This window comes from Scyliorhinus canicula, chromosome 20, assembly GCF_902713615.1.
Source record: "Scyliorhinus canicula chromosome 20, sScyCan1.1, whole genome shotgun sequence".
In the NCBI taxonomy this organism is placed as follows: domain Eukaryota; kingdom Metazoa; phylum Chordata; class Chondrichthyes; order Carcharhiniformes; family Scyliorhinidae; genus Scyliorhinus; species Scyliorhinus canicula.
This window is the reverse complement of record NC_052165.1, coordinates 73,709,045-73,732,400: the sequence shown is the minus strand read 5'-3', so window position 1 is coordinate 73,732,400 and position 23,356 is coordinate 73,709,045. Positions and strand designations below refer to the sequence as shown.

The 23,356-nt window shown below is 46.6% G+C and overlaps 1 protein-coding gene across 1 annotated transcript; it reads right to left on the bottom strand.

The window, feature by feature from the left end:
* Positions 1-16,420: 16,420 nt before the first annotated feature.
* Positions 16,421-21,407, bottom strand: LOC119954761 (vasopressin V2 receptor-like). The gene is made up of 2 exons (XM_038780303.1): positions 20,522-21,407; positions 16,421-17,161 (listed from the first exon to the last, which is right to left on the bottom strand). The coding sequence occupies exons 1-2, from the start codon at positions 21,405-21,407 to the stop codon at positions 16,965-16,967; spliced, it is 1,083 nt and encodes a 360-aa protein (XP_038636231.1). The 3' UTR covers positions 16,421-16,964.
* Positions 21,408-23,356: the final 1,949 nt, after the last annotated feature.

Genomic DNA, 23,356 nt, shown 5'->3' with positions numbered 1-23,356 from the left:
ATAACAAATTTTCTCCCCACAATTTAAAACAAAAAAGGCATGTTTCCACACCAACACAAGAAAAGAACTCACCCCCCAAAATAAATAATAACAAAAAACCAACAGCAATACAAGAAAGAAGAAAATAACAACATAGCAAACCCACCGCCGCAAAAACAAACCCCCTAACCATCCCCAAACCCCCCCCACCCGTCTCCCCCCCCCCAAGTTGCTGCTAAGACCGACCGCTCTCTACCCCTTCGCCAGGAAGTCGAGAAAGGGCTTCCACCACCGAAAGAACCCCTGTACCGACCCCCTCAGGGCAAACTTCATCCCCTCCAACTTGATGAACCCAGCCATGTCGTTGATCCAGCCTCCGAACTCGGGGGGCCGCGTATCCCTCCACTGTAACAGAATCCTGCGCCGGGCTACTAGAGACGCAAAGGCCAGAATGCCGGCCTCTCTCGCCTCCTGCACTCCCGGCTCCGAAGCTACCCCGAAGATCGCGAGCCCCCAGCCCGGCTTGACCCTAGACCCGACCACTTCCGACCCTAGACCCGACCACTCCCTTCCAAAACCTCTCCAAGGCCGGACAAGCCCAGAACATATGGGTGTGGTTCGCCAGGCCTCCCGAACACCTCCCACATCTGTCTTCCCCTCCGAAGAACCGGCTCATCCTTGCCCCTGTCATGTGAGCCCTGTGCAGCACCTTCAGCTGAATTAGGCTGAGCCGTGCGCAAGAGGAGGAGGAATTCACCCTCTCCAGGGCGTCCTACCACGTTCCATCTTCAATCTCTTCCCCAAGCTCTTCCTCCCACTTCGCTTTGAGCTCTTCTACTGAGGCCTCCTCCTCCTGCATCAGCTGGTAAATAGCCGATATCTTTCCTTCACCGACCCACGTCCCCGAAAGCACCCTGTCCTGCACCCCCCTTGGCGGCAGCCGCAGAAACTCCTCCACCTGCCTCTTAACAAATGCCCTGACCTGCATATACCTAAAAGCGTTCCCGGGGGGAGGTTCCACTTCCCCACCAGCTCCTCCAGAGTCGCGAACTTCCCATCCAGGAAGAGGTCCCCAAACTGCCTGATGCCTGCCCTGTGCCAAGTCGCAAATCTCCCACCCGTTCTCTCTGGTGCAAAACGGTGATTGCCCCATATCGGGGCCCAAACTGAGGCCTTCACTTCCCCCCTATGCCACCTCCACTGTCCCCAGATTTTAAGGGACGCCACCACCACCGGACCCGTGGAGTACTTTGCCGGGCGGAGTGGAAGTGAGGCTGTCACCAAAGCCTCCTAAACAATAGATTAACTTGTCTTATTATGTTTCTTTCAGGGTTTTTTCTGCTGGACCTATGTTTCTGACACTTCACCTTGTAAATGGCTCAGCATTGAAGTTTCACTCTGCTATGTAGTATTTATTTTCTGTAAAATGTTATTGTGTTCTATCTGTGGTATTGTTCCATCCGTTATAAGTCGCCATAATTTAAAATGAGGCAAATTAGTTCCCGCTGCACAGTATTAGCAACAATGTTCAGTGAATTTGTTTTCCTGGGTTCCCTTTCTCTTTGAATAAGTATGTTCACACCTTTCAAAGTTGTTCCATCCAATTTTATTATTCCCTTGCCTTCCAAGGGTCGGGTTTTTACAGCATCTGGCACTTGGGAATAGGATGATGGCATCCTCCTGAACATCGCAGGAAAAGACTTGCCGTCCATTTTCTGCCACTGCCTTAGCAATCCTTCTCTTGCCCTGCCCAGGCAGGGAACACGGGGAGAAGGATCAGGATAAGTGAGGTCGAAGAGGGAGCTGAGGGAAAATGGAAGTAATTGTTTTGGCCTGTCACGCTGCACTGCATCATTTTGTCAGGCCCCGCACCTTTATGATACATCAATAAGGTCGCCAACCCTCCAGGATGGGCCTGGTGTCCCCAGCAATTAGATCATGAGACATAAGACATAGGAGCAGAATTAGGCCATCGGCCCATCGTCTGCTCCGCCATTCAATCATAGCTGATATGTTTCTCATCCCCATTTTCCTGCCTTCTCCCCATAACCGCTGATCCCGTTAATAATCAACAACCTAGCTATCTCTGGCTTAAAGGCACTCATTGACTTGGCCTCCACAGACTTCTGTGGCAACAAGTTCCACAGAGCAGCACGGTAACACAGTGGTTAGCACTGCGCCAGGGACCTGGGTTTGATTCCTGGCTTGGGTCAATATCTGTGCGGAGTCTGCATATTCTCCTTGTGTCTGAGTGGGTTTTCTCCGGGTGCTCCGGTTTCCTTCTACAAGTCCCGAAAGACGTGCTGTTAGGTGAATTGGACAGTCTGAATTCTCCCTCAGTGTACCCAAACAGGCGGCGGAGTGTGGAGACTCGGGGGTTTTCACAATGCAATGTATTGTAAGCCTACTTGTGCCACTAATAAAGATTATTATTATTAAAGATTCACCGCCCTCTGGCTGAAGAAATTGAGGATCAATCTCCAGGGCAATATTACAATGCAAAAGATCAAAGAAGGTATGGCATAGGTCATTATTTATACCAGCCTTTATTTTCTGGGGCTTTTGCACTGCTGCGCCTTTTCTCTTGCTCTAATACTTAATTATAATGGTCCAGATCTTGCTGGAGAAGGGCATTCTTGGCACATGCCATTAGTTAGGCTTATGCTCCACCCTTCTGTTGAAATATCTCTTCACCCGGAAGTTGTTGGAAGTGCAAATTGATAACAGGGGCATCTGGGACATTAGTGAATAATGGGACCAATGATATAGCCCTTTAACCAATACAATTTGAGGAATAAGAAAGTTGGAGAGGAGAAATGGAGAAAGATGAAGAAGTAGAGTCAGATGAAATACAGAAAGAGAGATAAAGATGGAAAGAAATAATTTGTTAAGGTAGTGAAATGAGAAACAGAAAGGAAATATTTAATTTTATTTTTTTATAAACCTCTTAATTTACTATATTCAAGAATAAAATTTAAAGTTTACGTTGCTCGCTTTCTGGGACAGAGAAACTGGTTGTACAAATAATTCTCACATGGTTGAAAGGGATCTAGCTCTAACTTCTTGCAGCCAGTTTAATTTCACATTTAAATTGAAAATCCAGGGTGGCACAGTGGGGCAGTGGTTAGCACTGCTGCCTCATGGCGCTGAGGACCCGGGTTCGATCCCAGCCCCAGGTCACTGTCTGTGTGAAATTTGCACATTCTCACTCCCACAACCCCAAAAGATGTGCCGTGTAGGTGGATTGCCCCTGATAAATTGCCCCTTAATTGGAAAAGTAGAACTGGGCACTTTAAATTTATTTTTTTAAATTTCACAGTAAAACTGCTCAATACATTGTTGACAATTTCACTTAAAACAACATGTTGGACTTTAACCTGGTGTTGTAAAACTTCTTACTGTAATAAATGTCAAACAGACGATATGAACAACAGACCATTTTATGCAGTTAGAATTCCCTTTGAGTGACTATATTTCAAAAATGCTACATTGGCTGTAAAACACTTTGAAACATCTGAGATTGTGAAAGGAGTTTTCTAAATGCATCTTTCTTTCTTGGATTAGAGATATCCATTTTTTGTTCTGCTTTTACATTGCCTCAGGGCTTTCAAATTAATATTGACTCTGCTTGAAATTCAAGAAATGTGTGGTTCAGCCTTGATATGAAAGTATCGCAGTGGAGATATGTATCTGCACTATTTAGGGTCATAGAAGCGCAATCTTACTCCAGCTTCACAGTTAAACTGGATTTACATTTAGTAGATACAAGATCTTTGCAGGACTTCCAAAATGTTGACTCTATGAAACTATGTATTTTGAGTTTTTATTTGCGAGACAAATTCGGCATGATGGTATAGTGCTGTCTCACAGAGCCAGGTTCGATTCCGACCTCGGGTGACTGTGTGGAGGTCTGCAAATGATCCTCACGTCTGCGTGTATTTCCTCCCACAGTCCAAAGATGTGCAGGTTAGGTGGATTGGCCGTGCTAAGTTCTCCCTTAGGGATGGGGTCGCTGGAATAGGTCAGGGGATTGGGCCTAGGTATGGTGGTCATTCGAAGGGGGAATGCTAGACTCGATGGGCCAAATGGCCTCTTTCTGTGCTGTAAGGATTGTATGATTCTGTGAATCGACCTGGAAACCTTGACATAGCACAAGGGACTTCAGCCCTCACCGGGCAAATAGCGTCATCCAAAGAAATAATGCGCAATCATTTACAGATAATGATTTATTTTGATTATTAGCATACAGCAAACATGCTAGAAAAGCAACAAATAAAGGAAAAAGAGAATTACCACAACTTTGTGCTCGCAGCACACAGTATAGGACTAACTGGATGACTGAAATCCCTTGAACTTTTTAGTCTCTACAGGCCCCGAGAGACCTCCGAAAACTCAAGGACCCTTATTTAAAATCTTGTATAATGCCCACATTTCATCACTTCCACGTTGCAGTATTTTCAATGCAGCACAGGTGCAACAAAGATTTACGAGCACAGAACTCTCAAATAATTTACTAAAATATCGAGCTAATCCTGCAAAGTGCTGTCCAATTCTTTCACTGAAAATTGCAGGTGGATCTTTTGACATTCTTTAGAAAGACACGGTAGCATAGTGGTTAGCACTATGGCTTCACAGCGCCAGGGTCCCAGGTTCGATTCCCGACTAGGGTCACTGTCTGTGTGGAGTTTGCACGTTCTCCCCGTGTCTGCATGGGTTTGCTCCGGTTTCCTCCCACAAGTACCGAAAGATGTGCTTTTAGGTGAATTGGACATTCTGAATTCTCCCTCAGTGTACCCGAAGGCGCCAGAATGTGGCGACTAGGGGCTTTTCACAGTAACTTCATTGCAGTGTTAATATAAACCTACTTGTGACAATAAAGATTATTATTATTGCAATGGGTTCTGTAGACCAATGTTTACAATATCTGCACACTACAATGATACAAGGTGCAGGAAACACTTATCTTGAATCTTGGCCTCCACTTTCTGGCACGGTGCTTTTGAAATTTGTTTTGTATTTTCAATATGTGCTGCAAATATTGATTTGCTCTGGCATATCGCAGGGTCAGAGAAATGTTTGTCTTTATTTCATTCTGTTTTAAATTAGGCCTCCCGCTAGCTGTGCCTTTTGAGCCATTTGGGTGATTTTTCCTTTGGTTTTTGTTTTGTTACTTATTGCACGTAGGTGGGCTGTACATGTGGTTTGGCTGCATTGCAATTATCCTGTCAGACAACTCAATGAGAAAGGCTATTCTGAATGGAGATGATTACTGCTTGCATCAACAACGAGATTGGCTGTTTCAATGAGTTTGCCCTCATTGGCAAGCTTGTCAATGCATCTTGACCATAGCAGTCAGAAAGAAAAAGTAATTTCAATTGTTGCCAGATGTCAGAAATTGAAATCCGAATTGACCAGGGGTTTATTGTTCACTGTGAATTAAGCATAGCAGACAATGTTCAAAAGAGGCTGCCTCTACATCGAAGAAAAATGAATCCTGACAATTAAAGGGTTACTGGGTTATGGGGCTAGGGTGGAGCTAGGGTGCTCTTTCCAAGAGCCGGTGCAGATTCGATGGGCCGAATGGCCTCCTTCTGCACTGTAAATTCTATGAAATATCCTGTGGACTTCAACCTTTCAGTCATACAGCCTCAACATGTATATAGAGCCAGTAAGAACTTCATTAGAAATATATGTTGTATGGTTGCCATTAGACTAGGCTTCAAAGCACCAGTCACGAGCAACCATTAATAATAACCTTTTATTTTCACAAGTATGAAGTTACTGTGAAAAGCCCCTAGTTGCCACATTCCGGCGCCTGTTCGGGTAAGCTGGTAAGGGAATTGAACCCGCGCTGCTGGCCTTTTTCTGCATCACAAACTAGCTGTCTAGCCCACTGGGCTAAACCAGCCCTTAATTTCACTCTCTTGGCTTTAACTTTTAAATGTAACAATTGTACTGTGGAGACATTGTACTTTTTCTGTATTTATATTATTTTATTTGTAAATAAACACCAGAAAATAGTTTTAGATTGTACACAATTGTTTAGCAATATGCTATTTTTACACCTTCTGAAGTGACAGGGAGATATGATGGGCATCCCTCGCTCGCTGGTGAGTAATTTAGGTGATTCAGCATTATTTGCTACGTCTGTTAATCAATACTGGACAAAGAATGACGCCACAAGTTCCAGCTCAAAAGAGATTTAGTTTGTGAATAGAAATTACGGTCCAGCTGAAAATATAAGAAAGCCGATAGAGGAAAAAGTACGGTTATGGCTGGAAATGTCAACAGAACAGCAATGGAGAACCTGCAATCGCTTGCTGGCACTGGCAAGTGTGGGAGCTACAGATTCTCAGACACAAATTCAGAATTAACATTATGCCCCAATGTACAGCTGGGGAACGTATATGGTCACCCTCACCTCCCCAGTCCCCAGCAAAAAGTTTCCCGATCTCAGTTTGTAAACCATGCGCATAACTCGCCCAATGGCTTCACTGTAACAAAGCGATGATGTGCTTCAGTCTGTGTCTTGCTTGTGTGTGCTGCAAAGTTACGTTCTGACGATGCACCACATAAAACACTTAAGAATCTATGAGAAAAGCAGATGATGCAACTCTCTCAAATATCATGGATCATACAGAAACATCACAATTGGAATAACCTGTATTAAAGTAACGTTCCCAATAATGCTGACAATTCTCTATTTATTCAGGGAAAGTTACTTAACTCCCACAGTCAGTTCATGATAAATTAGGTGATACACTGGGCGGGATTTCCGAGTCGCGCCGGTGCCAAGGCGGAATTCCTACACGAGGTCAAATTTTCCGTCCTGTCCGTGACGATTCCTGTGGCGGGCGGGATTGGAAAATTTACCCCACTGTCTTAGAATGTTGGGATATTAAACTAACACAGGTTGGAGAGGCCAGTTTGTATCCACTTGAGTTTAGAAGAGTAAGAGGCGACTTGATCGAAACATTTAAGATCCTGAGAGCTTTTGATAGGGTGGATGTGGAGAGGATGTTTCCTCTTGTCAAAGAATCTAGCACTAGGGATCATTGTTTAAACATAAGGGGTCATTCATTTAAGACGGAGATGAGAAGGAATGTTTTCTCTCAGAGAGTCGTAAGTCTCTGGAACTTGCAAAAGGCAGTGGAAGGAGAATGTTTGAATATTTTTAAGGCAGAGCTAGATAGTTTACATAGAACATACAGTGCAGAAGGAGGCCATTCGGCCCATCGAGTCTGCACCGACCCACCCAAGCCCTCACTTATTTCATATCCCCGTAACCCAGTAAGCCCTCCCAACCCTTTTTGGTCACTAGGGGCAATTGATCATGGCCATCCAGCTAACCTGCACATCTTTGAACTGTGGGAGGAAACCGGAGCACCCGGAGGAAACCCACGCAGACACGGGGAAAACGTGCAGACTCCACACAGACAGTGACCCAGCGGGGAATTGAACCTGGGACCCTGGCGCTGTGAAGCCACAGTGCTATCCACTTGTGCTACCGTGCTGCCCAAGATAGATACCGTGCTGCATAGATTCTCAATTAACAATGGGGTGAAAGGGTATCGGGGGTTGGCAGGAAGAGAGTTGAAGATACAGTCAGATCAGCCGTGACCTTATTGTATGCTGGAGCAGGTTTGAGGGGCCGAGCAGTCTACTCCTGCTCCTAATTTGTGCGTTTGTATAATCATGTACAATGTATTATTCTGCTGCTAAATTGCAGCTAGACTGATGTTGGCTTGTGCTTGAGAGGACAGAAAGTTGATAGCAATAAATTAACACCACTCCACTTATACAGATGAATTGATTTACTAAAGCACCTTGCAGATTGGAAGGTTTTCACCAGTTTCAGGTTGCTGCTATGAAACATTCATATTTTAGGGTTGTTTTAGCTAATTAGGAAAGTGTCATGTTCCGAGTGCGATATTTACACATGCTGACATCCCATTTTATATATATTGACATGCATTTTTATAGTTCAAAGGCAGATAATGGGCCACAGTTTATGGCAGTGGTGGGGAAACTGAAGCCTGTGAACCAGATGTGGTCCCTCTGGGTTCTGAGTGGGGCCACAAGACATTTTGTTGGCCGTTGGCCATGTGCAGGGTTGCCACATTGCGGGTAATTTCCATCCCCCTAATTTTTTTCCTACTGGTATGATTGAAATGATACGCACGTAAAGCAAGGGAAGCGAAGTGAGGTGTATGCTGATTGCTCACAACATTGACAGCGAGAGCCGTGTGCTCCCTCTGCGTCCAAAACATAAGTATTTCTTTTGTTTTTGCCATTTGGAATGGATACTGTATTAATATATGAATGAGTAAGCATTTTCTATAATTTGTCATGAAATATTAGAATCATAGGGCTTGATTCTCCGCCCTGCCGCGCCTCATTTCTGTTTCGCCCCGCCGGCGGGATTCTCCGTTACGCAGGCTGGTCAATGGGGGTTCCCGTTGTGCCCCACACCGTCGGGAAACCCCCGGGCTGCCAGCAAAATGGAGCATTCCGCCGGCAGAGAATCCATTTTCAGTACCAGATAAACAAGGCTCAGCGTGCTATTAAAATGATATTTAGACTCTAATGGACAAGCCCTAACTTTGCATTATTTAGTTCATATCTACAATTAATGTACATCATCTTCACACTCTTCATTGTGTTTGAATAGTGAGTCAGACAGTGTGATGCAGTGGAGCAGCATCTCTGGATCCAGATATTACAATACCACCCAACTGTTCTCTCCTGAATTTGCTATGTGATTGATGCGTAACTAATGGTGATCCTCACTGCTTTTTGGTCAGTGAATTTTGTCCTGTATGACAACTGTAATATCCTTTAGGGAAGGAAATCTGTTTTGCTTACCTAGTCTGGCCAACACGTGACTCCAGATCCACAACAATGTGGTTGACTCTTAAAATTCCCTCTGAAATAGCCAAGAAATGACAATGGCAAACTCAGCCCTTAAACATAGAACATAGAACAGTACAGCACAGAACAGGCCCTTCGGCCCTCGATGTTGTGCCGAGCAATGATCACCCTACTCAAACCCACGTATCCACCCTATACCCATAACCCAACAACTCCCCCCCTTAACCTTACTATTAGGACACTACGGGCAATTTAGCATGGCCAATCCACCTAACCCGCACATCTTTGGACTGTGGGAGGAAACCGGAGCACCCGGAGGAAACCCACGCACACACGGGGAGGACGTGCAGACTCCACACAGACAGTGACCCAAGCCGGAATCGAACCTGGCACCCTGGAGCTGTGAAGCATTTATGCTAACCACCATGCTACCGTGCTGCCCCTCTGCACTGTTGACACTGCAACATCCTGCTTACTAATACCTGGGGGTCTGGTGCCAAAATTGGGAGAGCTGTCTCACAGGCAAGTCAAGCAGCAGCCTGACATGGTCATACTCAAGAAATCATGCCCTGTCGACAATATCCCAGACACCATCATTGTTAGCTTCTGGCTGCTGTTCAGTAAAGAGGTAAGAGTTCTGCTCCTTTCCCAGGACATCTTTATTTTCCTTGCACACACTCTGTACAAAACTCTATCACCACATCACACCCAAACGGGCCACCAGCAACCTCTTACATAATCAGTGTCAATTATTGGATACTTAACATCAATGAGACATCTAATTGGAATGTCTCTTAACAGTCTTTCCTTCCTTGGAGAAAAAAATAATTTTGTAATACATGCAATTTCCCACACCCCCCTCTTTTTGGGAAGGAAAAAAAAACAGTCACAGAAACAGGTGCCCTTCATTAACAATATCCAAAGGTTCCTGTGAACTAAACCCTCTTCTTTTATAAAACAATCAGACAATTGATAGCTACTGTCAACCCATTTAATTTTTGCTATCTCCCCTCTGTCCAACATTTGCTTCAAACTTGTGATATCCCTGGTGGGCCGAGTGGGATCGGTTAAGGTGATTATCTTGCTTAGATTTTTATTTTTGTTTCAGTGCCTCCTGGTGTTCCTGCCCAAGGCGTTCTTCAGAGAGACTGATCGACTTGTGACTGGGTTTATTTGGATGGGTTAATGCCCAACTATCAGTAGGACGCTGCTCCAGAGGGAGAGGTAATCAGGGGGCTTGGCTTTGTCAAACTTTCAATATCACTATTGGGCGACCAATGCTGAAAAAGTGCTAGAGTGGTACGGGGAGTTGGGGGAGCTGTGGGTCTGATTGGAAGCAGAGTCTGTGAAGAGAGGAGTTGGTAACAACTCCGCTTTCAGTGGTGTCGAAGAAACACTCGGCTAACCCGGTGGTAGTAGCCACATTACAAATTTGGAGGCAATTCCGTCAAGATTTCAATTAGCTCCCACTCTGTGCTAGGTCAGATGTGAAGTTTTGGGAGTGGAAGGAAAAGGGGTTGGAGAAGGTGGAGATTTATTTTTAGAGGGTTGGGTTCGTTAGCCTGGGGGAACTGAAGGAGAAATATGGGCTTATGGATGCTGATGGGTTCAGGTACCTCCAGGTGCATAACTGGGTCAAAAGGTACTTTCTGGCCTTCCCAGTGAAGCAGCCATCTTGCTCGAGTGAATTTTATCCTGCTCGAGGTCGGAGGTGGCCAGTACGTAGGGCATATACCAGCGGATAGTGGGGGAAGAGATGTGCTCGGTTGAGGGAATGAAGGCAAAGTGGGCAGAGGAGCTGGGGCTGATCTTGGCAGAGGAGGTTTGGAGTGAGACACTGAGGAGGGTGTACGCGACCTTGTCCTGTGTGAGACTGAGTTTCATTCAGCTAAAGATGGTGTTTCAAGCACACACACCTCACGAAGGCTGGAATGAGTCATTGTTCGATAGGGTGGAGGATAAATGTGATCAGTGTTTGAGGGGGCTGCACACCACATGCACATGTTCCAGTCGTGCTCAAAGCTGATGGGCTTCTGGAGATCCTCTTTTCTGGAGTTCCTTTTTTCTGGAGATCTTGGGCATTGGGTTGGAGTCTTGCCCACTGGTGCCGATTTTTGGGATTTGGGATATTCCGGAACTCAGGACGGAGCGGGGCCAGATGTCTTGACCTTTGCCTCGTTTGTAACAAGGAAGCAGATCCTCGGGCTTGAGTTCAACTACACCGCCAAGTGCCTCACCGTGGTTGGGTTACCTGATGGAGTATTTGCACCTCGAGTAGGTCAAGTAGGGAGGGAGCCAAAAACAGCTAACCATCAACCAGTTAGCTTAACTTCTGTCATTGGCAGTCCATTATAATGGAGTCCATTATAAAGGATGTAATAGCAGAGCATTAAGAAATACATAATATAATCATGCAGAGTTAACATGGCTTCATGAAAGGGAAATTATACCTGCCACATTTATTATAATTCTTTGAGGGGATAAGGATAGATAAAGGGGAACCAGTAGATGTAAAATACTTGGATTTCTAAAAAGCTTTTGATAAGGTACCACAAAACGTTACTTAATAAGATGAGAGGCCATGGTGTTGGGGATATTTCTTAGCAGTGATAGAGGATTTTCTAACTGATAGAAGACAGACAGTTGGGATAAGAGGGCCATTTTCAGGATGGTAACCTGTAACTAGTGGAATGCGAAGGGATCTGCTAGGACCACAATTATTCACGATATATATTAATGACTTGGACGAGGGAAGTGAATGTACTATTGCCAAGTTTGTGGCTGACACAAACATAGGTGGGAAGGCAAGTGGTAAGGCTGACAAAAGAAACTGCAGAGGGATATAGACAGATTAAATGAGTGGGCAAAAGTTTGCCAGATGGAATATAATGTAGAAAAATAATAATAATAGTAATAATCTTTATTTTCACAAGTAGGCTTACATTAACACTGCAATGAAATTACTGTGAAAAGCCCCCAGTCGCCACATTCTGGAGCCTGTTCGGGTACACTGAGGGAGAATTCAGAATGTCCAATTCACCTAACAGCACATCTTTTGGGACTTGTGGGAGGAAACCGGAGCACCCGGAGGAAACCCACACAGACACGGGGAGAACAAGCAGATTCCACACAGACAGTGACCCAAGCCGGGAGTCGAACTTGGGACACTGGCACTGTGAAGCAACAGTGCTAACCACCCTGCCACCCATGTGAAGTTATGCACATTGGTTGAAAGAATAAAGGAGCTGAATACTACTTAAATGGAGGAAAACTGCAGAAAGCTGCAGCACAGAGCGATGTAGGTTAGATTTGTCCATAAATCACAAAAAGCGAGCATGCAAGTTCAGCAGGTAATTGGAAGGTAAATGGAATGTTGACCTTTATTTCAAAGGGAATGGAGTATAAAAATAGGGAAGTCTTGCTAAAATGAGCACAGTAAGAAGTCTTACAACACCAGGTTAAAGTCCAACAGGTTTGTTTCAAACACGAGCTTTCGGAGCACGGCTCCTTCTTCAGGTGAATCTCCACATCATTGCTAAAATGATGCAGGGCACTGGTTAGACCACGCCTGGAATCCTGTGAACAGTTTGGGCCCCCTTATCTAAAGACAGATATGCTGGCATTGGAAGCAGTAAAGAAGGTTCACTAGGTTGATCCTGGGCATGGAGGAATTGTGAATAGGTTGAGCCTGTACTCATTGGAGTTTATAAGAATGAGAGGTGACCATATTGAGACATACAGGATTCTCAGGGGGCTTGACAGGATAGATGGTGAGAGGCTGTTTCCCTTGTGGGTGAGTCAAGGACCAGAGGGCATAATCTCTGAGTAAGGGGTCGCTGCTGTAAGACAGAGATGTTGAGAAGGAATTTCTTCTCTCAGAGGGTAGTGAGTATGTGGAATTCTTTACCATAGAGAGCTGTAGAGGCTGGGTCATTAAGTATGTTTAGAGCTGAAGTAGACAGGTTTTTTTTTCCAGTAAAGGAATGAAGGCTTATGAGGATAAGGTGGTAAAGTGGAGCTGACGATTATATAAGATCAGTCATGTTCTTATTGAATGACGGAGCAGACCTGATGGGCTGAATGGCCTACTTTTGCTTCTATATATTATGGGCTTATCGCCGCTGGTTGGTGTCATATCTAGCACAAAGCAAGATGGTTGTGATTGTTGGAGGTCAGGAGTGTCATGGTGGCATAGTGGTTAGCATTGCTGCCTCACAGCACCAGGGATCCGAGTTCATTCCGCCCTTGGGTGACTGTCTGTGTGGTTTGCACTTTCTCTCTGTGTCTGTGTGGGTTTTCTCTAGGTGCTCCAGTTTCCTCCCACAGTCTAAAGATGTGCAGGTTAGGTGGATTGGCCATGATCAATGCCTGGGGCTATGGGGATATGGTGGGAGACTGGGTCTAGGTGGAGTTCTCTTTCAGAGAGTTGGCGCAGTCTTGATAGACTAAATGGCCTCCTTGTGCAGTGTAGGGATTCTATGAATATAGTTCTGGGGCATCACTGTAGGAGTTATTCAGTGTGGTGTCCTTGATCCAAACATCTTCGGATGCTTCATCAATGACTTTCCCTGCATCATAAGGTCAGAAGTGGGGATGTTCACCAGTGATTGCACAATGTTCAGCACCATTTGCACCCCATAGATTCTGAAACATTCCATCACCAAATGTAGCAAAGCCTGGACAATAACCAGGCTTGGGTTGACAAGTGGGAAGTAGCATTCACCCCAAACAAGTGCCAGACAATTACCATCTCCAACAAGAGAGAATCTAACCATCAGCCCATGACATTCAATGGCATTAACGTTGCTGAATCCCCACTATCAACATCCTGAGTATTACCAAGCTCCAGAAACTTTATGACTAGTTGTATAAATACTGGCTACAAGGGAAGGTCAAAGGCAAGCATTCCAGCAGCGAGCAACTCCAGTCGTGCATCCCTAAAACTTGTTACCCACCTACAAGGCGTAAGTCATGAATGTGACGGAACACTCTCCACTTGCCTTGATGAGTGCAGCTCCAACACTCAAGAAGCTTGACACCACCCAGGATAAAGCAGCTTACTTGATTGGCACCCCATCCACAAACATTCACTCCTTCCGTCATCAATGTACAATGGCAGTAATGTGTGCCATCTACACGATGCACTGCAGGAACTCACAAAGGTTCCTTAGACAGTATCTTCCAAACCTGTGACTAGAACCATCTGGGACAAGGTCAGAAAAGTGGCATGTGTCAGCAGACACAAGAGAATACAATCACCTGGGAGTTCCCCTTCAGGCCACACACCACCCAGACTTCGAACTATATCACCATTTCTTCACAGTCGCTGGGATAAAATCCTGGAACACCGTCCCAAACAGCACTGTAGGTACACCTACCCCACATGGACTGCAGCGGTTCAAGAAGGCAGCTAACCACCGCCTTCCTAACAGCGCCGGCCATAGGGTTGCTGGCGCCCCGGGCAAGTTGAACTTCGGCGCCCTTCGGGGGGGGGGGCTCCGTTCACCGGGGGAGGGGGGGGGCGGAGTGACCTGGTACATGATCGGGACCCACCGATCGGCGGGCCGGTCTCTCTGTCGGCAGGCCTCCTTTCTTCCAACGGCGAGCCTGGATCCATCGCCATGTTTGTGCGCGGCGGCCTGGGGGAGGGCGGCCACCGCGCATGCGCTGGTTGGCACCGGCCCAACTGCGCATGCGCGGGACCCGAGTCTTTTACGCAGCGCCGGGTCTCTGATGCCGGTCACGCACTCCTTGATGGCGCCCCCTAGCACATGGCGCCCCGGGCGACTGCCCGAGTTGCCGGTACCTTGAGCCGGCCCTGCTTCCTAAGGACAATTACGGATGGGCAATAAATGCTGGCCTAGCCAGCGATGCCCACACCCCATGAAGAAATGAAAAAAAAAAACATAACGCCAAGTGTCATTAGCCTCACTGCTATTTTAACAATGTGTTGCCCCATTTTATGAATATCAGAATTTCGAGGTCATGGCTGTGAGCTTGAAGCTGAGGCACAATGTTGGGACAGTTTAGAGGGAGCTTACTTACTGTTCTGTATCTACCCCGTGAGTGCTTGAGGAAAATGTTCCACTCTGTGAGTCTGTCGCTCCTCACCTTGATACGGGTAAAACAATAGAGTTAACATTTTTGGGTTATTGGTCAAAGTATGTGTTAACTCATGCATGAGGATTGTGTCGTGTTTTACTAATGCGAACTTTGCCAGCACTTTCCATCCAAAGTGAATGCAGGTGAATTAAAATGGCCACACTCAGATGCATAGTCTCGAATTCTCACTCAGTGTCTGCATTACTCAATAATGCCAAATGGCTTGGCACTATCGAACAAACCCAGGAGTCATGTGATTTCCCTGGTACTATCGAAGAGCATTGCTGGATTCCCCGGTGCCCCAGCTGTGTGTTTCCCGGCAGCGGGGGAGTGGTTGTGGGGGGGGGGGGGGGGGGGGGGGATCACTGTTCGCTGGCAGCAGGATTCTCTGGAGTTTCCCATTGAAGCCACGCCACACCTCCGGGAAACCACTATAGTTAGGGGTGCGCTGCCGATGGGACCAGAGAACTGCTGGAGGATTCTAGCCCTAATGTTCAGAATGATAAAACTGGACAATCCTGAAAATATTTATTTATATTTTATTCATTCATGGGATGTGGTCATCGCTGGCTGAGCCAGCATTTATTTCCCATCCCTTGTTGCCCTTGAACTGAGGGCATTTAAGAGTCAACCAGTGGGCAGCACGGTGGCACAATGGTTAGCATTGCTGCCTCACCGCACCGAGGTCCAGGTTCGATCCCGGCTCTGGGTCACTGTCCGTGTGGAGTTTGCACATTCTCTCCGTGTTAGAACATAGAACATAGAACAGTACAGCACAGAGCAGGCCCTTCATGTTGTGCCGAGCAATGATCACCCTACTCAAACCCACGTATCCACCCTATACCCGTAACCCAACAACCCCCCCCCCTCTTAACCTTACTTTTTAGGACGCTACGGGCAATTTAGCATGGCCAATCCACCTAACCCGCACATCTTTGGACTGTGGGAGGAAACCGGAGCACCCGGAGGAAACCCACGCACACAGGGGGAGGACGTGCAGACTCCACACAGACAGTGACCCAGCCGGGAATCGAACCTGGGACCCTGGAGCTGTGAAGCATTTATGCTAACCACCATGCTACCGTGCTGCCCCCACAACCCAAAGATGTGCAGGGTAGGTGGATTGGCCACACTAAATTGCCCGTTAATTGGAAAAAATGAATTGGGTACTCTAAATTTTAAAAAAAAAGTCAGCCACATTGCTGTGGGTCTGGAGTCACATGTGAGACAGACTGGGTAAGGACAGCAGATTTCCTTCCCTAAAGAACATTAATGGTCTAGGCGGTTTCAAGGTCACTATGGGACTTTTAATTCTCGATTTGTATTGTATTCAAATTTCACCATCAGCTCTGGTGGGATTCGAACCCAGTCCCCGGAGCATTATCCTGGGTCTCGGGATTACTAGTCCAGTGACAATACCACTCCCCCACCAGCTCTCCGAATTATGCATTCCTTGATACAGCATGCATTGAACCGTGCTCAACTGTGAGATATCAACAAGTCAAGAAATTCTAGTCACATGAAATGCCTCCCTACTGAAGGAAAACTTGAAGATATGTTTGATGGCACCATATTAGTCCAATGTAAACTAGGCGGTATCTAATCTCATCTCATTTCATCTGCGAATGATTCATCCTAGCATTGCAATCAAATCTAGTTGAATTCTATTATGTGTAATCAATGATAAAGCGTGTAGAACAAACATTTCACAAACCATAACGAATGTACCCAGTGTTAAATGCAAATTGTTGCTGCTAAAATTCAAGATCAAATTTGGACTTTATGAATAATAAAAAAAGAAACGTTAAAATAGAAAATAGCTTCCACTGTGCCGGCCAGATTTTAACCCAACTAAAACCCATTAAGGGAGAGAGAGTTAAAATCAGGCCCTGATCAGTGTCTGAAGGAGAGATTACATTTTAGTTGGGAGTAAAACTGGATTGTCTTATCCTTCTGATTTTTTTTATGGTTCACAATGCTTCCTCCAGTGACCCAAGTTTCTGCCTGGAATCTCAGACAGCTGTGGAGGCATCTGCCGCATCCCTGTCAGCCAGGTTGACGCTGGTTGTGACGGCTGACTCTTTTCGAACTGGGCACTGTGGTTGATGTTTCGTGCAACGCGGGATTTGTCCGCAGAAGTACATGTATATCCAAGGGTTTGTACAGCTGTTTAGGTTCCCCAAGAGCATGAGGATGGTGAAAACAGCACCTGCAGGACAGATAAGAGAAATGAAATGAGGGTAGCTGTCACAAAAGAACATCCTAGTGTGGCATGGTGGCACAGTGGTTAGCACTGCCTCACAGCGCTAGGGACCCGGGTTCAGTTCTGACCTTGGGTACCAGTCTATGTGGAGTTTGAACGTTCTCCCTGTGTCTGCATGAGTTTCCTCCGGGCGCTCTGGTTTCCTCCCACACAAAGATGTGCAGGTTAGGTGGATTAGCCATGATGAATGTGCAGGGTTGCAGGGTTAGGGTGGGGGAATGGGTCTGGGTCAAGTGCTCTCTCAGACTCAATGAGCTGAGTGGCCTCCTCTGCACTGTAGGGATTCAATGGATTCTATTCTATTCTAAATTACTCTATTCTATGGATCTCCCGGCGAACTTTGCTGCCACCTCTGGTGTCATTAGCTAGTAGTTGTAAGTTTGCATAGATGGGAATGTGCCAGGACGAGTCAGAATCAAGTTTAAATCTTCAGCATTGTAAGGTAAGCAAAGTGAAAAAAATGAAAAATGAAAATCGCTTATTGTCACGTGTAGGCTTCAATGAAGTTACTGTGAAAAGCCCCTAATTGCCACATTCCGGCGCCTGTCCGGGGAGGCTGGTACGGGAATCGAACCGTGCTGCTGGCCTGCTTGGTCTGCTTTAAAAGCCAGCGATTTAGCCTGGTGAGCTAAAAGTGTGTAAAACTTTAATTGTGAGGGATTGTTTTTGAGCCTGTACACTTTTCTTCCCATCAAGTGCAGAGTCATATTTGTTTTTTGGGAACAAAAATGGACATTGTTGTCTCTCATTACAAAGGACGATTCCAGGGTTCGAGTTAATGTTTCGAGTTCTTCATGAGCTCGGAAGCAGCATCATATTGGACTGGAGACGTTAACTCTTGTTTCTCTCTCCATAGCTGTTGCTAGACTTGGTGAGCTTTCCCAGCCCATAATAATAATCTTTATTAGGCTTTATGTAGGCTTACATTAACACTGTAATGAAGTTACCATGAAAAGCGGCTGTTTGGGTACACGGAGGGAGAATTCAGAATGTCCAAATTACCTAATAGCACATCTTTCAGGACTTGTGGGAGGAAACTGGAGCATCCGGAGGAAACCCACGCAGACACGGGGAGAACGTGCAGACTCCGCACAGTCACCCAAGCCGGGAATCGATCCAGGGATCCTGGAACTGTGAAGCAACACTGCTAACCACTGTGCTACCATGCCGCCTTGAGTCTCTATGTCTGAATTTCCAGCATCTGCGGTATTTTGCTTCCATCCCTCCAGGGTTGGAGTTCCACAGACATATACTGAGCCCATGTCCCCAGAGCATTATCCTGGGAGTTGACCTGGGAGTGACTGGCAGCAATGGATAGTTAGCAGCCGAACACTGCCCATGGATCTTTGAGAAAAGCCAATATCAAACCACTGAGACATTGTAGTTGCAGTTAAAACCTTTGTGAATTACAATGAGGAGGATTCGTCTCTCCAACTGTGAATCCAGAGAAATAGCAACCCCATTGTCGTAAGCCAATCTTAGCTCTGCAGAAAGGTTTGGTTTCTGCTCGAGTAGTTCACCATCACTGACCATGGAAATAAAAGGTATTTAAAAAAAAATTCTGGATACAATTCACTAACTAGCCACCCACGAATGAAGCATTCCTTTTCCTTGGGTCCCATTTCAATCTTGTCCTAATGTGAAGGAATGCCGCCCTGTATTGACTTTCAACCAGCCAATTGCTACATCTTTAGGCACAAGAATCTTGATGAAGACCAGATCCATCTTGAATTTGGGCGGGGAGGGGAGCAGTTCCTGAGTTCCATGCATATTTACACCTTGGGACTTTTTTTCTGTCCTCTCTGTTCAATGAAATTATAAAGGGGTTTTAACAATCTGGACCTTTGAAGCCAGGCATCAACCCTGTCTAGGAGACAAATCACTGTCGCTGGGTCAAAATCCTGGAACCCCCTTTGCACTCACCACAGGTATCACAGCGGTTCAAGAAGGCGAACCATCACCTTCTCCAGGGCAACTAGGATAGGGCAATAAATAATGAGCTTACCTGCGGTGCCCTAGTCCCAGAAATAAATATATTAAGAACAAACCCTTGGCTTGTTCATATGATTCAGCTGAACGGAGGGGATGCAGTTGCTGTCTTTATCACAGTAATATAGAGATTATTTCCCATCTATGTACTGCTCTGCACTCAAACCCCTTTATCTGCATCGTAAATTCAAAACTTTACAATTAATTACTTCATAGATTTTCGTTCATAACCAATTTAATAATTTTAAATAGCTACATCAGATTAAAGAGCACAGTCCAGCAACTGATCTCTCCGATTCACCCCCACCCCCAAAAATAAATTGTAGATAAAGGGAAAACGTCCAAGTATGAGTATAATATTCCAGCGCTGCATGCATTTCCTCTATCACTCCCAACACTTTTTCTGTGGTTTCATTTTTCTGTTTATGTAAATAAGTGTCCACACATTGCTTTACACTTGCACGATTTAAAATTAACAGAGAATATGTTACGAACATGCAGTGTTGTTTTTGCAAACTGACTGACTGAGGATTCAATTCCCGCTGACAGACCAGCGCGGTTGCTGGGAGGGAGCTGCACTGTCTGAGGCGCCGCTTTTGGGTCAGACATGAGGCGGGAGCCCCCAAGCTCCCCACTCCCACACCCCCTCCCACACCCCCTGCCTCTGCCCCATCATCTGACGATAAATGCTCCTCTGGCACACGATTGGAATATCATCTCTCCCCCACCCACCCCCCCCCCCCCCCAATATTTATCCCTCGACTCAATCATCCCCAAATCCATTATCTATCTGGCTATCATCGCTCTCCTGATTCTGGGAGCTTGCTGTGGGCAGGTTGCCTGCTTTACTCCCTCTATTGCAGCATTTCAAAAGACATGCATCAGGCATAAAACGCTCCTGGGCGTCGCGGAAGGTGCATATCAATTTTTTAAAAAATTTAAAAACTTTTTTTCTATTTGATCAGAAATCTGTGAGCCGTTCTTACAACTCGCCAACAAATTCTGCAAATTTGTAAAAAACTGAGAATCATCTTTCGGCAGCATTGACATCGATCTCTCCCTCTCCCTCTGCCGCTGTTTTCGCTGGAGGGCTGTGAAGAATGTCTTCTGTCACACATTCGCACTAACTCTGCAGCGAGTGTCCCATGACAGCGTCACTTCGGAGTTTGGAATGGGCTGTTTCCACTGGGGAAGGGACAGTTTGGGGATCTTTCGGGAAGCACCGGGGAAAATAAAACCGAGAATGGTGTGTCATCAAAACTTTTTTTTTTCTTAAAGGGAAGGTAGCTTATTTGAGAAAAGGATGGCATGACTTACCCTCACTGGTGTCACTGGGGTACCAGGCTGTGCACAGCTGGACTGTAAAATAAGGCGCCCAGCACAGAACATAGGCGAGAACTATGACCACTGCCATTTTTATGGTCTTGTTCATTGCTTTGGAGATGCAGTTGACGTTACTGGCCCTGGAGTGGACTGTCAGCTGGTGGGTCTTGGTGTAAATGTTCAGCCGGATCACCCTGCAGATTCTGACCTGGCAAATGGTCAGCACGACGGCGGGAATGAAGAAGACGACCAGGAAGATCCAGCTCACGTAAGCTCTGAGCCCCCAAGGCTGGACGAACTGTGCCCAGCACTGCAGCAGCCCCGGGGCCACCTCTGTCTTGGAGAAGATGAAGAGCTGGGGCAGGCTGAGGAGCAGGGAGAGGAGCCAGCTGCTGCAGATGGCCGTGTTCCAGTCACCCTTGCTCTTCTGGAAAGTCACCATGGGGTAGCAGACCGCCTGGAAGCGGTCCACCGCCATCACCACCGTCAGGTAGGTGGAGGCGAACATCGCCACCAGCTGCAGGTAGGCGACGGCCCGGCACAGCAGGTCTGGCCCCAGGAACACCTCGGTGATGTCCCAGATCAGCTGGGGCAGCACCTGGAAGGCGGCCACCGCCAGGTCGGCAATGCTGAGGTGCATCAGGAAGACGTACAGGCGCCTGGTCCCCCTCCTCTTCCTCCTCCACAGGATCCCGATCAGAAGGCTGTTGCCCACCGTGGCCGCAGCGAAGATGATGGCCAGCACTGCAATCTCGGCGTGTGCCAACTGCTCGTCTCTCGGGGAGATGCCAAGGGCGTCCGAGGTGCCCGTGCCGTTGGGGAGGACGTGCCATGTGCCAACCCCATTGTAATGTGCACTCTCATTCAAGGATGCAGACATTTGGGTAAGATGGGGGGGGGGGGGGGAGCAACTTGTTGTCCTGTGTGTCAGTGTGTGTGTGTTAGTGAGGTCTGTCTTGCTGCAGAGTAACAGCCCCTCACCCCCTTCGGCAGCCCCTGCCCAAGATGCGATGCTCCAGCTTGTCCTGCTCTCTCTTGGATCTTCCTCTGCATTCAAACAAGAGACAGCTGGTGGGGTCCAGTCGGTTCGATGCTTCCTGCCCTTATTCTCTTCCTCCAGCAGCTGTCTGCCACCGCAGGCGCTTTCAAATAGAAATCTATCCACATTAGTCTGGGACACTTTGCATTCCTTACTGTGGCCAGATGTACCAATCGGCGCGCAGAATACAACAGGTAATTTAGACCCGGAGGAAGCTCACATAGTAACAGAGAGAGGCAGGGGAGGGAGAAGGAATACAAAGGGATTTATTTGGCTTTCATTGCTGTTTAATCCTCACCTCATTCAATTGTTGGTCGGTATTCACCCCGGAGGGTAATATCCATGGTCCCTACCTTTGAAATCTCTCATGAAGACTTCGAAATGCAGCTTTGCTATGATCACAGGTAAATAATGACAAGGATATTTTGCTGCGAAATCATCGCAGACAATCCAACTCACACTATAACCCTGCTCTCTGGACGGAACAGTCCCCCGGGGAAATCAGTAAAACACTTTCAAACACCGGAGATTGTTCAGGCGAGTGGGGTAGACGAGCTTCAGTTTCGGGGTGATTGGCTATTGCACCGATTTCTCTCTCTCTCAATTAAAACCTCCTGGTGATTATTGCCTGCTTTCTGGATAGGAAAATGTGGAGTTAACAGTGAGTCCAGTAAACCGGAGTGAGAATGAAGGGCAGCACCATAGCATTGTGGATAGCACTGTGGTTTCACAGGTTCGATTCCCAGCTGGGTCACTGTCTGTGCGGAGTCTGCATGTTCTCCCCGTGTCTGCGTGGGTTTCCCTCGCTGCTCCAGTTTCCTCCCACAGTCCAAAGACGTGCAGGTTAGATGGATTGGCCATGATAAATTGCCCTTAGTGTCCCAAAAAGTTAGGAGGGGTTGTTGGGTTTCGGGGAGAGGGTGGAAGTGAGGGCTTAAGTGGGTCAGTGCAGACTCAATGGGCCGAATGGCCTCCTTCTGCACTGTATGTTCTATGCAAAAGAGGTTCAAGGTTGACTGAGTAAGAATTTTGCAAAGCTAAAATAGACAATGGGGGTGGAGAGATGAGGTGGGTGGGAGTGTGTGCAGACTGGATGGGCTGAAGGGCCTTTTCTGCACTGTATTTTCTCTGTGATTCGGAGTGTTAGCCAGGAATCTAGAGCGGATTAGAGGGATGAGGGTATTAACTTGATCTCATTGCCTTCTGAGTCATTTAAAAATACCTTTTGTACCTGCTTGCAGCAGCAGGGGAAAAACAAACAAGACACAAAGGGTCTTCTAAATCCACAAGACTCCACAGATTTCTAATAAAGTATTCCGTTTAGTTATTGTTTTCATCAGTCGAATGAAAGCCATCCTTGGGAAATTCTGAAACTGAGAAATCCCCCAGGATTAGATTTCCCACAGGCAAGGGAAACAATGGGCTGCCTCGAGTCCAAGGCTGTTCTCGAGGTGATCAGTTTTGGGTGTGCACGGTAGCACAGTGGTTAGCACTATGTCTTCACATCCCCAGTGTCGCAGGTTCAATTCCCGGTTTAGGTCACTGTCAGTGAGGAGTCTGCACGTTCTCCCCTTGTCTGCGTGGGTTTCCTCCGGGTGCTCCGGTTTCATAGAACATAGAACGATACAGCGCAGTACAGGCCCTTCGGCCCTCGATGTTGCACCGACATGGAAAAAAAAACTAAAGGCCATCTAACCTACACTATGCCCTTATCATCCATATGCTTGTCCAATAAATTTTTAAATGCCCTCAATGTTGGCGAGTTCACTACTGTTGCAGGTAGGGCATTC

Excerpts from the sequence above, each read along its gene's own strand:
- LOC119954761 (XM_038780303.1), bottom strand. The coding sequence starts at position 21,407 with ATGTCTGCATCCTTGAATGAGAGTGCACATTACAATGGGGTTGGCACA. Across the intron at positions 17,162-20,521 it reads CCCCAGTGACACCAGTGAGG|GTGCTGTTTTCACCATCCTC; the intron begins GTAAGTCATGCC and ends TCTGTCCTGCAG.